The sequence below is a fragment of the Eulemur rufifrons genome, chromosome 6 (genome assembly GCF_041146395.1).
Source record: "Eulemur rufifrons isolate Redbay chromosome 6, OSU_ERuf_1, whole genome shotgun sequence".
Lineage (NCBI taxonomy): Eukaryota > Metazoa > Chordata > Mammalia > Primates > Lemuridae > Eulemur > Eulemur rufifrons.
The window spans coordinates 94,967,245-94,981,135 of record NC_090988.1 but is presented as its reverse complement, the minus strand read 5'-3'; the positions used below and the strand labels follow the sequence as shown (position 1 = coordinate 94,981,135).

At 57.4% G+C, this 13,891-nt stretch overlaps 1 protein-coding gene across 1 annotated transcript in view; it reads right to left on the bottom strand.

Annotated features, from left to right (window-relative positions):
- Nucleotides 1-2,886: 2,886 nt before the first annotated feature.
- Nucleotides 2,887-13,891, bottom strand: part of CD5 (CD5 molecule) — a 28,932-nt gene continuing 17,927 nt past the window's right edge. The window contains exons 5-13 of the mRNA XM_069470652.1: nt 10,508-10,807; nt 9,976-10,038; nt 9,371-9,712; nt 7,019-7,312; nt 6,212-6,337; nt 5,373-5,426; nt 3,987-4,106; nt 3,345-3,436; nt 2,887-2,941 (exon numbers count right to left, since the gene is read on the bottom strand). Of these exons, the coding sequence (XP_069326753.1) occupies nt 3,348-3,436; nt 3,987-4,106; nt 5,373-5,426; nt 6,212-6,337; nt 7,019-7,312; nt 9,371-9,712; nt 9,976-10,038; nt 10,508-10,807 (1,388 nt within the window). The 3' untranslated portion in view covers nt 2,887-2,941; nt 3,345-3,347. The remainder of the gene's footprint in view (nt 2,942-3,344; nt 3,437-3,986; nt 4,107-5,372; nt 5,427-6,211; nt 6,338-7,018; nt 7,313-9,370; nt 9,713-9,975; nt 10,039-10,507; nt 10,808-13,891) is intronic.

Genomic DNA, 13,891 nt, shown 5'->3' with positions numbered 1-13,891 from the left:
TCAGCAGGAAGGGTAGCTTTGAGGGAGTCCGGAGACTGGGCTTTGAACAGTCCCTCTGCCTTTCCTTTCCTGCACTGTGACAAGGGCAGCCACCCGTGCATGATGCCCAGAAATGCCCAGAATCATTAATACTGCATACTCGGCAGGGCCGCAGATTGCGTTGTGCTTGCTGTGAGCACTGTCTCCTTGAGTCCTCTCACAGCCCTACGTTCTCAATTTAAATGGGGAGGAAACCGTAGGGTGGGTGCTTCAGTGACCAGGGTGCACAGCCTGGGGGCGCAGAGGTGAGACTTGGACCTGCCCAGAGGCTGCGGGGGGCTCCTCTGCCCTGCCTCTGTGGTGCTAGAAGTCTGTCCCCAGGACACAGCTGAGTGTTAGCTCTGGTCAAATGTTTACTGCCCTTTGCCCCTGGCTGAACTCTGGCCTTGCCTTGCAAATGTCCGGGGCGCAGGACGCAGGACACCAGGGAGAGCTGGAAGCAACTTGGCTTTGTAGGAAGAAGCTGCAAATCCCATTGTGGGTGCACAGTCAATTCACTTGCCTTGGGTTGGTGCCAGAGTGGCGCTGGGGGCATGGAGGGGCTGACTCTCTAGGAAAGGAGTGTCCTGAAGCTGCCTCAGTGGGTCGCTCAGCACGTCTTGCCCTGCTGCTGTTTGCTCTCCTTTCTCAGGGCCACCACGCCTTAGATCACAGCACACACCTCCCTCCTTGCAACCCCAGGGTGTCGCTGGATGGCCGTCAGCAAACCACAGTGTGCCTCTTGCTGCAGCGCAGCTGCACAGGACAGACCCTAAGTGTCAAGTTTAGAGTCCCAGATTCCCAGCTTAGTGAGGATGCTTTGCTGCGCTGGCTGCAGGGAGGCCATTTGAAATGTCCTTTCAGCTGTTGTGCTGGTTTCATTCCGTACTCCCAGATCCCTGGGTGCGTGGCAACTCTGAAGCTAGACTTGTTGCTTGATAGTCTAAGCGAGCTTTCCTCTGGGCCCTCAGTTGCCTCCACTTGATGTGCTGGAATCAGGGGTTCACACTCAGCTCCTCCAGGGACTGGCGAGGTCGCATAATTTCCCTGGGAACATGATTGATTTTAGGGAAGTGGGCAGCGTGTGGGGGACACACGGGTGAATGGGAGGGGGCCCTGCTGGTCTCTGCAGGTGGCTGTGGTGCAGGAATTGCAGCAGGGCACCATCTACAGGAGGGGCAGTGGGCTGGTCTGCCACCTACTGTATGGTGGCCAAACTATAGATTAAAGAGCGTTCATCCGGAAAGACACTGGTAGGAGATGTTTGGTGCCTCACCTCCTTTGCCCCTTCTAAGAGCAGCCCCTCTGTCCCTTTTGGAGGAATCTCCTCACTCCACCAGGTAGGGGACGTCACTGTTCCCAGCATGGTTGGGGCAGATCTGTGACCACCTGGGCTCTCAGAATGGAAGGCCTGGTTGGGGGTGCTGGGGGCAGAGTGCCACCAGACTCTCTGGCATGCTGGTGTCCCCTTAAGTCCCCCCCTCCCATATCTGCAGTAACTCCCTTTTGCTCTTCTAGAACTGGCTTCTGTGGCTTGGCCCATTGACATCTGCACTCCCAGTAGATCCAGTGCCGAATCACGCTGCTGCGTCCTGAGGGGCTGCCTGGTGCCCGAAGCCTTGGTGGTCCTGGCACAGCCCCTCCCTCTGTGCCGCTCCCGAGCTTCCTAGTGTCCACCTAAAAAGACGCTGAGGCAAAACTGGTAGAGAGTTCGGGCCAAGCTTGAGGACTGCAACCCGGAAGTATAAATTCAGTTTTTAAAGGAAAAGAAGAGGCAGTTCCTAAACTGTTTGGCAAGAATTATGTTAAAATGACATAAGCTGTTGATCAGATCTACTTTGTATCACAAATTCCAGGAACTCAAAGATAATGGGTGAGGCAGCCAGTCAGGAAGAAAATGCCTTCCCACAATTGCGCCCGTGTGTGTGTGTGTGTGTGTGTGTGTGTCTCTCTGGGCCTGATAAACTTTGCATACCTCACACTGCTCTGGGCTATTTTTCTTTTCTCACTAGGTAGATGCCCTCCTCTCACTTGTAGTTAAGGAAACCGAGGCTCTTGGTTAGAAGGTTAGCTGTGATTGGCTGTAACTACCTGAAGTTGGGCCTGCTAAAGTGAAATAAAAAACCGAATTGGTCAGGATTTACTAGGTGCCCCCTCTGCACGGGGCCTTGGGGTGGCACCTGTGCCTCGTGAGTTTGACGGCCAGCGGTCCCTGCTCTGGTGCGGAAGGCATCTGTGGGTGAGGGGTGCAGGGGGGTCACAGGGTGGACGGCGTGGGGTGCGGCTGTGGGTGGGTGGGCGGCCCTGTGAACCTGGTGCCCACACAGCCCCTGGCTCGCAGACGCTGTCACTGTGCTCGGGGCCGCAGCCCCTGACCTTGCCGGCCGCAGAGCTCCCCCGGGAGGTTTCCCCAGAGGGATCCACAGGGGTAGACCATGGACAGAAGAGGCCAGAACATTCCCAGGAAGTACAAAAAGCATTATTTACAAAGAATATATTAAAAATGCACGAGCCCAGGTGTGAGCTTCCTTGTCATCCCTTATCAGGGTCGGAGTCAAGGGCGGAGCTGGGTTCTGCTGGCCTGCTGCTCCCCCGCACACAGGGTTAGGAAAGGGACCCCCTTCTGGACACCCCCGAGTCTCTACGTGGAAGGCTGCTTGTTTCTGGGCTCTGCCCACCCCAGCTTCCTCACTTGGAGTGGCCGCCCGAGCTGTCGGTCATGGTGGTCCCCGCGGGGGCCAGGGGCCAGTGGGGTGTAAGAGCCAGCCTGCCCCTGCAGGGCAGCAGCACCTAAAGGCACCCTGGCCTCTGTCCACGTTCTGTCTGGGCATAGAAATCGGGGTGTCATTTCCAAGTGGTGCATGCAGAGTTTTCTCAGGACAAATAGGTCTGGCTCTTGGTTTTTTGTTCCCGGCTCCCAGTTCTGTGGGGTGGGAAGGAAACGTGTCAGAGGAAGACACTGGGAGGTCATTCAGGGAGATGGGGACAGGCCCCACGCCCTGGGCTCCATCTCAGGGACAGCGGCTGTCCTGCGTCAGGGGCTTCTCCATGCTGTAGGCTGGCATCGCTGCGGGGCGTTACTCCATCATAGAACTCTTAGGGGCTCTGTCTGCGTGGTCTTCCGGGTGGAGTCTACAAGAGGATTTTTGAGGTCCACGATTCCTCTGCTTTAATTGCCAAATCAACTCCCATCACCCAAGTCGCTCAGGGTCCCCTGTTCATGTAAGGGCGGGTGGGGACAAAGCGAGGCGCCGAGTGGCTGGTGCTTATGGGCTCAAGGTCTGTGGGACCCCTGGTGCCGGGAGTCAGGCTGGAGACGGGCTCACCTTTCACAGCCTCTGAGCCCCGTGCAGGTCATAGTCACTGTCGGAGGAGTTGTCGGGCTGGGTGGAGGAGCGACGCAGGGCCCCTTCCAGAGCTGGGGAAAGAAAGGAGGCCGTTTGCAGAGGGCTTGCAGGGGGCTTGTCCCGCCAGGCTACACAGAGCCGCCCCCAACAGTGGGTCGGAAGATCAGAGGGGCTCTAACAGCCAGTGACAGCCTGGTATCTGTTTTGATCAAATCAGCCAAACGTTCACTAATGATGCTGAACTCTAGGCTCCCTGGGGCCCAGGCCTTTGCAGCCCACTTAATGGCTCTCTTCTGGCTCGGGGGGATCCAAGGGGCCTCATTTGCCAGGCTTCTCAGGGCCCTGCAGGGAAGCGGGCCCATTAGGTCGCAGCAAGGCTGGGGTTAATGGCGTCTGAGTGCATTCTTCTCTCCAGAGGAGCGGACAGCTGAGGCCTCTGACAGCTGTATATCCCTCCCGCCCCTGCTGTGACCTGCTGTCTAGCAGGCAGTTTGATCCCCCGTGCCCTGGGGCCTCCCTTCTCTCTTTGGGCCGTCACATGACCTTCACGGCATCACATGACGTGTCTTGGCCGGGCTGCTCCAGCTCTGCCTGCCTGCCTGGGAGCTCCCTGGTGCTTACCTGGGTAAGCGGACACGTAGGAGTTCCTGGGCGGCTGGCTGTATTCGTTATCCACGTGGGAGGCCATGGGGTTCTCAACCTGGGACCGGACGGTGGCCGTGTGGTTGCGGTGGAAAGACACTGCGTGGATGCAGGAGACAGCGTCATTAGACTCGCTGCTCTGTCCTCTTCCTCCTTCCCCAACAGGTGCCCAGAACTTCAGAAATTTAATTTCCTGTTCCCTTTATGTCCCGGGGGCAAGGGCGAAGGCACCCAGAGCCCCATCGTCACATCCCCCTCTCCTTTCTCCCTGGGGAGGTTCGTGCCGGCAGGGCCAGCGGCAGACTCTCAGAGCAGCCTTGGGCAGGCCGGCAATCCTTCCATCGGCCGGTGGTTCATCAAGCATTTACCAAGCAGGAGACCGGAGCAGAAGTGACAGGGCGCACAGGCTCCCTGCCCTTCAGGAGCTGAGGGCCTTTAGATTATAAAAAAAACTGAACAACACAGAGCCTTTTTTTTTTTTTTTGAGACAGGGCCTCGCTCTGTTGCCTGGGCTAGAGTGCAATGGCATCGTCATCGCTCACTGCAGACTCAGACTCCTGGGCTCAGGCAACTGCCCGGCTAAGTTTTAAACTTTTTGTAGAGATGGAGTCTTGCTGTGTTGCTCAGACTGGTCTCAAATTCCTGGGCTCAAGTGATCCTCCTCCCTGGGCCTCCCTGAGCCACTGCACCCAGCTTGAACTTGTGAAGGGGGAAGAATGTGGAATGGGTGGCAGGAGGTGGGATATGGCTCCAGCCACTAGGGTGGCTCGGGCAGTGGCCAGGAGAGAGGACGAAGACCAGGGGTGGGGTGGGGCTGGCTGCACCAGAATGTTCTAAAGCTGTCCCTGAGTTGTTCCATGATAAAACTAGCTTGGCAACCTTTCTTAGTGTCTCCCTGAGTTGCAGATGAACAGCACAAAAAGGCCCGTTGAGATTCTGATAAGTCCTGAAATAATGAGCCGTGTTTAGCTTTGCTTAACTCATGGTTTTCCAGATCTGTTTGATCATGGAGTCCTCTTCTGTGAGTGCAACCTTTTGACAGCTATTGGCCACCATGTTGGGGAATGTGCCGATGGAGGCGAAGGCCCCCGGGGGCCCCAGAGACGAGGCAAGAGACAGAGGGGACACATGGTCTCTGAGGCTTCCGTGGTAGAAACCACTCAGCCATCTGCCCCATCAAGAAGCCTCAGCTTTCCCCAGTGTGGGGACATCTCTTTGTCACAGTCACACCTTAGACGAGCACCGTGGAGATCACAGGCCTCAAGTAGCCACGGGCTTTGTCTGTGGTCAGCAGAGAACCTTGTCTCTGCCCCTGTGGCCTCTATCGTGGGGCCAAGGGAGGCTCCTGCCTCTGGGGACACTTACTGTTCTGGTTCATTCCCGTGGGGCCAATCCACTGGCGTTGCTTCTTCTGGCGGACTGGGCAACAGACAGGAAAGGCGCGTCAGGGCAGGTGGGGCAGGTGGGGGACGTGGGGGAGGTGGGGGCGGGGCAGGGCACGGGAGGGAAGGACGGGGTGTGGGTGCTGCTGAGGCCCGGGCTGCTGGGTTCTCGGGGCCTCAGTTTTCTGACTTCCCCGGGCGGGGAACCCAGCCGAGGAGGGTGCAGAGGTGGCTGGGTCCCCTGGAGAATCAACCACAGGTGTTCAGAACCAGACCTGGGCAGGCGCTGGGCACACAACCCTGCCCCGCTCTGGGCTTTCTGTTCCCAGCCTCTCTGATCTCACTTCGTTGTCTCTGAATAATATTCTCCCGAGTTCTGCAAGGCAGGGGCAACCTCTGCCTTCACAAGGTGCACAACTGCCAGTTTGGTAGATGAGGAAACAGGCTCAGAGAGAGGAAGTGGCCCAGTCAGCATCGCTGGCAGCTGGCAAGTGGTGGTGCCGGGCCTGGGCCGCCTCCGCTGCCGTCAGAGGCCCTGCCGATGACACTGTGGGCAGCCGCAGCCTAGGGAATGGCCACACCCTCTCTGGCCTGGAACAGGTCTCACTGGGCCCCAGATATGGGCAAATCAGTGATTATGATTTCCCTGACTTCCTGCTACTTTGGGCAGGAAAAGGCCAGTGGGGAGGAGGGGGCATGGGGGGTGCAGCAGAGGTGCCCTCAGCCCAGCCCTCTCGAGGCGGGACCCCTCTCCCCAGGGTTCCTGTGCGGCCCCTCATCTCTGCACGTGGGCACAGAGCCGCGTGGGGCACCGGCACCTACATTTCTTCACCAGCTTCTTGTAGGCCAGGGGGCCGAACACCACCAGCAGCACCGCCAGGAGCAGCAGGGCCAGGATGATGCTCACCACGGTGCCGGCCGCCGGGCCCCTGGGGTTTGGATCCTGGCCTGGGGGAGGGGAGGAGCCGGGTCAGTTCTAGCCCTGGGGAATGGAAACTGCCCACCCCAGGGAAGCTGCTGGCTGCCGGCTGCCCCCAGCCACCCTTGCTCCTCCCGGGAGCTCCCCAGGCCTGTGTGGAAGGCAGTCACCTGTCTGGCTGCCCCTCCATTGCTAGAAGTCTCTGCTACCCATTCATCCATCCACCATTTATCATCTAACAATTGATCCTCTAGCTGTCACTTGCCGCCCTCGTTATGAACTAACTCTACCATTTGCTGTCTTACACCATCAAAACCAATCAATATACAATCGCATGCCAGTGGCCGGGCAGCCCTCTGTTTATCCACCCGTCCGTCCATCTCTCTTTTATCTGTGTTCAGTTACCATTCATGTAGCGAATAGGTACCGTCTACCCTTGATTTTCTACCTTCCGTCCTGGAGCGTGGAAGGGAGAGTTCCGCCTCCCGTCAGCTGACCTGCCTGTTGCTGTGCCCTCTCCTTACCCGTACATGTTCATTGCTGTCTGTCTCTTGCTCCCACTTCCCCACGTTCCTCTCTCCCTCCTTCTCTAGGGCCCTGGGGCTCTCTGTCTAGCTCCTGGGCCTTCCTTGAGAGACATGCACCCTGGCCGGTCCTAGAGGGAACGTTCGGAACTGCCCTCCACCCGCCGCGGGCCGGGGCCAACTCACATGCAACAAACACCCTCTTGCAGTAGGATTTTTTCTCCCAAAGCTCGTGGCACTGGGACAGCTTCTCCTGGGAACAGGAAAACCCCCAGGAGGTCTTCTTGCCGGTGTCCAGGACGTGATAGGAGTTGACACTGCCACACTGCTGCTCCTGGCACACCTCCTCCCACCGCGCCATGCCCTTGGCCACAGAGCTGTCGCACAGGGCTGCCCACTGCGTGCCCTGGCGCACCTCCACGCTGCCTTCGCACACGCCACTGCCCCCCACCAGGCGGCTCTGCACCTTGGGCTGGAAATCTGGGAGGGAAGCAATGGGAGGTGAGGGAGCAGGTATGGCCCTGAGCCTCAGTGCTGGTCCCTGCGGCCCATGCCCCCGGCGAAAGAGGGCCCTGGCAGGGTGGAGACACTGTGTGGGACCACCAGGACAGGCCACCTTCCTCTCTGTCCTTCCTTCCTTCTAGAATCGTCTCTGGCTCTTCCCCTGACCAAGCTCTGCCCCTGGTGCCTCTGGGCAGCTGCTGGCACCATCCTGAGACGCAGCCGCACGGGCACTTTCTGTAAAGAGGCTGGCAGTGTGGCAATGCCGGTTGGCAGCCACCAGCAGGGAGCTGGCCCCGTGCCAGGTGGGGCAAGAGAAGAGCGTGGGAAATGGGCTCCACCTGGGCCTGCTTCCCTCTTGACACCGTCTGCTCACTCTCCTGCTGCCCCTTGGCAAGAAGGAGGGCTTTTCAGAAGAGGGAAACTGAGGCCCAGGGAAGGGCAAGACCTCCTGCTCTGAGTCCTGGTGGTTCACAGCGGGACAGAACCGAGGAAGCCCGCTGCCCGGGCCGTGCACCCTGAGGGCCAGGCTTTCAGCACACCGGCCCGCCAGAGACTCACATTCGTTGCTGGGAGCTGAGAGTCCAGAGCGGAGGCCCACGCAGGCTCAGTTTAGAGCGAGCTGTGATCTCACCAGCTTTGGCCAGTTTCCATAGCAACATCCCCCTTCAAAGCCCTAGTGTATCTATTTAGAAGCAGCTTCAAAGGCAAGAACCCAGGGTATGGTTTTGCCCGTGTAGCCTGCAGGAGGATCCTAGCTGAGGGCGAGTGGGGCTGAGAGCCACCCGTGCTCCCCTCGTGGGGCCCGGAGACCCTCGGGGGCTGCCTGTGCGCGGAGGGGCAGCGGTTTACTAATTGGCACCGTGTATCCAGTGGTGTGGGGCGGCCCTGCGTGCAGGATACCAAGGGGCCCAGAGCAGTGCCGCCTAGATCTGTGCACTCGAGTCGCCGGGGACCTTGCTGAACTGTGGATTCTGATTCGCAAAGTCTGGGGCGGGGCCTGAGAGGCTGCATTTCTGACCAGCTCCCAGGTGCCACTGCTGGTCCGGCACCAGCACACCGTGCATAGCTAAGGCTTAGACCACGGGCTCCGGAGCGACACTGCTTGAGCGGACATCCCAGCCAGTGCTCTAGGCTACTGGGCAAGATGTTTGACCTCTCTGAGCCTCACCTTCGTCATCTGCAAAAAGGGGTAACAATAACAGCCACCTCCTGAGGTCACTGTGAAAATGTGTTAATAAAAATGCCCTGGAATGGTCCGTGGCACCAAGCAAGCTCCTGGGAAGTACCGTCTGGCCTCCCCCGGAACACTCCGGGGCCAGGACCTGCTGCCTCTGGAGCCGGGCTCTGACTGGCCTTCCTTGTTTTGAGGCCTTTGATTTCCCCGATCAATCCTGGTTTGGCCCCTTGGGGGTCTCACGGACTCAGTCGCAGCTGCCTCCTCCCCTCGGTCACACCATCACCATTTTCTCGCCTGTCGCCATGGCTCAGGGCCCTCTGTGGCTCGGGGCCCTCTGCAGAGAGCCCTCCTGGGCTCCGATCCCCAGGTCTCAGGGACCTCCCACCTCTCACCATCGCTGCAACCTCAACTCTCAGGATCTACAAACCCCCCTCCTGCAAGGCCCGCCCCTCCAAGTGCTCCGTCTTTGGCACAAGCCACAGTTCCCGCCTACAAACCCTTTTCTCTTTTCCTCCCCAAACCCACAAGGAGACCTTGCCTTCTGCTGGGGCCCTGCATGCAGCCGAGCCACCCATGCGGCAGCCGAGCCAGCGGTTCCCTTGGCTTTGGCTGGCGTTGCTCTGTGGAGACTCCCAGGGCATTGGGTGTGCATGTGTCCTCCCCCCGCCACTCTGTCCCACCTCCTAGAGGCCAAGGACCAGGCCTCAGCCTCCCTTGTGTTCTGCACAGTGCCTCGTACCCTGCGCGGCACGCAGGGCTTTTCAGGAAATGTGTTCCCTGGCCCTGTGGGGATGCACTGGCTGTGCCCACTCCCGGGGCAGCAGGAGGTGCCGGGGGCTTGGCCAGGCCTCACTCACCCGAGCAGACGATCGCAAGAGCTTGGCCACCCTCCTGGGGCTGCACTTTCCTGAAGCACTGTTCCAGGGAGGCACAGCTCGAGTTCTGGATCTTCCACCGAATCGGCAAGGGCCTGTGTTCCCAGAGCTCTCCTAGGTCTGGTGCTCTGGTCGCCTCGGCCTCTGGCAGATGCTTCAAGAAGGAACCGCACTGGAGGGCTGGGCACAGGAGGCTTCCCAGGCTCTGGATGCTGTCCTGGGCCTCATAGCCGATGGTGCCACCCAGGCTGCCGCTGTAGAACTCCACCACGCCGGCACAGCGCAGGCCCCGGGGCCCTGCCACCAGCTGCAGCCTGGGAGGAGCTGGGAGAAGAGAGAGCAGGGCCGGGGGCCGGCCTGAGTGCCCGGGCCTCGTGCGGCAAGCTCGCGGCACTCTCTGCTGTCTGGCCCCAACCCACAGACAAATGCTGACTGACGGTTGGCCTTGGGGGGTGGTGAGGTCCCTAATATTGCACATGACACACTTATACTAGAAATTTCCACGTTTAGCTGACATTCAAACGTAACCGGGCATCCCGGGTTTTCATTTGCTAACTCTGACCGCATGAAGGTCAGAACCCTCTTACCTGTGGGCTCTGGCGTCGTTATGGGCGGGGGGCTTGTGGGTAGAGGAGTGGTCGTCTGCGGCTCTGCAATGACACGATGAGGGGGACTCTGGGAGAGGGAATGGCAGGAGGAGGGAGGACGGGGAAGGGAGGAAGGGGATGCGGCTGGGGGCAGCTGGCTGTGCTGAGACAAACCAGGTGCTTGTGACATAGGTACCCCTTGCCACTTTAAGTCCACTTGATGCACACGTTGTCTCTAAGCCTCCCGGGAGGTGGGCAGTACCACCCCGTTTTACACATGGGACAATGCAGGTTCAGAGAGGGGATGCTGAAGTTAGCAACTGGCAGAACCAGGTCCTCCTTTTCCATCCTACCAGACAGCTGCCGCGCCCAGCAGGCCCCCCACCAGCGTATGTGTCTTGGGGGCTGGTTATCACCTGGGGACCCTTCACCACTTCCACCAGCCTGCTCGGGCCGCAGATGCAGGCCCTGGGCCGGCTCCTCGGAGCCGGTGCCCAGGCCAGGGGTGCCGCGTGGCTGGCTGGTTACCCACCTAAGCAGATGAGGCTCAGAGGGTGGCACCGGTTTGCCAAACTGCAGTTGGAGAAGGACCCCACGTGTCCTTGGCAGGTGATCGGGTTCTGGAATTTGTTGAAGTGAGGCAGGAAGCCCAGGTTCAAGGCCTCCCCACAGTGCAGCTTCTGGCAGACTTTCAAGGCCTGGCTGGCATCCTCCCGGCGGTCTCGTGTCCGGCCCCAGCTCTGGCTGCAAACCGTGCGCCACAGGCCCCTGAACTGGACTTCCAGCAGGCCCTGGCACCGCGAGTTGGAGCCGGTTAGCCTCCCCTGGAAATCTGAGGGTCAGAGAAGGGGGTCAGGCTGGGAAGGGCTGTCCACAGCGGCCCCCCCATGGCTCAGCGAGGTCCCCTCCTGCCCCCTCGCTGCCTTGTGAGCTCTGTCTCCTCTGGCCCCACAGGCACTTTCCAGAAGCCCAGGCTGGGGTGGTCCTGACCCAGGCGGCTCTTAGCTGGACCCAGGAGGGTGGGACTCCAGGTGTCAGAGCCGGAGGCAACTTGGAGCAGGGGCAAGGTGTTCTCAGCACCTACCGTCCACACCATTGCCCGCTCCTGGGAATTCTGTATCAGTAGGTCTGGGATAGGGCCTGACGTCTTTTTTTTAACTTTCAAAATCAATTTTATCGAGGTACAATTTCCATACAGTGCAATGTACTCACATGAAGGATACCCGTTCAATGGAATTTGACAAATGCACGTAACCACCACTGTAATCTAGACATGGAACGTTTCCACCACCTATTTAATAGAAAGTTCTCTCCTGCCCCTTTACAGCTAATTTCCCCGAATGCAGCCTCAGGCAACCACCGATCTGCTTTCTGTCACTAGAGATTAGTTTTGCCTATTTTGCAATGTCATATGAATGGAACCATCTGGAATCATACAGCATGTTTTTTTTTTTTTTTTGGTTTGACTTCTTTCATTCAGCATGTATTGGAGATTTATCCATGTTGCTGCATGTATAAGTGATTCATTCTTTTTTGCTGCTGGATATTTCATCGTATGGATATGCCACAATTGTTGTCCATTCACCATTTGGTTTGTTTTCAGGTTTTTTGACTACTCTAAATAAAGCTGCCACAAACATTCAGACACAGGTCTCTGTGTGGGCACACGTTTCCACTGCTCTTGGGTAAATACCTGGGAGTGGCGCTGGGTCATGGGCATGTGGCTTGTGCGATTTTATAAAGCTCCACAAGGGGAAAATATACGTATATACGTCTGTGCACGTATTTGCATAAAGAGCTTTTGGAAGAAAACGCAGGGAGCAAATAAAAGTGGTCACTACCTGGGGTGTTAGGGTGGTGGGGAGCAGTTGGGGGGCAGAGACGGAAGTGAGACTCTTCACTGTGGATCTTTTCATATTTTTAAATTTTTGAGCCAGATGAACGTGCCACCTATACAAGAATTTTTTAAAAATGTAGACGACTCTTCCAGGTGATTCTGCGGTGGAGCTTTCCCTGGTTGGGAACCACGGTCAGGCTGTCTTTTTCTTTAGATGAGGACACTTTGGGGCCAAAGTGCAGGGCCAGGGCTTGCCAATGTCACTTGGCCAGTGAGAGGCAAAGCGAGCTCGTCTCGACACCTAACTTTGGCAGAACACTTCTCGGCTTCCTGCCCAGCGAGTTGACACATTACAGCTTCACCAGGAAAGAGATTTTATTCCCATTTCATAGGTGGGAAAATCGGGGCTCAGGAAAGTCAAGCAACTTGCTAGAGCTTGGAGCTAGGACTTGAGTGCAGGATCCAGGTCCCAGCTCAGGGCCTGCCAAGGGCCCTGCGGCCCCCTCTGGCTGCACCGTGGCTTTGTGAGACTCTCCAGCCACATTCTTCCACAGACACATTTAGCGCATTGCTGTCCATTCAATGCAAAAAAGAGAGATCTGTGGTGAAATGAGTGTGGGAACTGCTGGGTTAAAAATGGTTTAACATATTTCTTTGCTGTAGGACCTCTCAGAGCCTTTACTAGGCCCGGGTACACTGTCAGCCCCCAGTGGGAGATGAGGTGTTGCCTGCCCTTTTTCCAACACATTCCATGGAACTCTATTTGGGAAATACTGGCCTTTAATGCTGGACATTCAACACACTTTACAATCTGGCCCAGCTCCTCTCTGCAGCCTCAGCTGCAAATGGCTTCGACTATGGAACCAAACACAGAACTGGGGAGGAAACAGGGCTTTGCAAGATGCCTTTATGGGCTGGTATGTTTTCTGTGCCTAGTGATAAAAATGATCATGAGAACCAGCATTTGTTGGTGCTTTGTGGCCAGGGAGGACATGCACCCACATGTGGGCATCTTAAATGTGCACATGTGTGTGTCGGTGTGTGTGGTGGGCTTCACTCTGGCGGAGGCGATGGCTTCTTAATCAGAAGGTCCCCCTATGGCCTGATGGAACTGCAGCCCCACTCTCCCCCTGCCCCAGGCCTCCCTCCATGTGGCTCTTCCTTACCTGGGTCGTCCCAGCTGGGCCCTCCGAGGCAGGAAGTGACTGCAGAAAGGAGAGACAAAGGTCAGGAAGTGAAGCCTCCCACCCTCTCCCTTCTGCCCGGCTCATACCCGCAGCTTGAGCAATGGCCCTTTCTGCCTCCCCGACCCCACTGTCACAGGGTTCAGGGCCAGGGATTTCCATGCTATAGCTTGGAACCCCTAAGTGATCATGAATTCAATTCAGTGGGTTGCAACCATCATTTTTTTTCTTTTAAAAAAACTTTACTTTTTAAATGAACACTCAGTGAAATCGATTTTTGTTTAGTGCACAATTCTACGAATGTTAACAGGTATATACATGTGTCCTGTCCAGGCTGGTATGTCTTGCAAGTGGCAGGACCTGGACTCAAACCATGAGTCTGACTTCAAAACCCATATTCTCTGCTCTCGGCCACCCAGTTGCTCCTCCAAAGTGCCACGTTTGGAGACACAGAGGTGAGCACGACCCAGACCCCCTGGGGGCAGGGACTGGGCCTGACCATCCTTGCAGATCCTACACAGAACAGCCCAGGTCATGCCCAGGAAAGACTGAACAAGCTGGAGAAATTCTGAAAAAGTGAAATTCTAAAAAAGAAATGCTTTGCTGAGAAAAGGTGTCTGTGCACTCCAGGGCGAGACCTCCCTCTGGGCACCTGTCTGGTCCTCAGACTGCTGCGTTTCCTCCCTTCTCCCCTGTGACCATCGTCATCACTGTCATCACCGCTTTTACAGCTTTCACTCTTCCAGGCCTGTTTATATACGGTGACTCTCTCGATCCTCACCCCACCGCTATGAAGCAGGTATTATTATTTTGGTCCCCAGTTTATAGGTGAGGAAACCGAGAGGTTCAATGACTTGTCCAGGCAGCTAGTGAGCGCTGCGGCCGGGACTCTGCC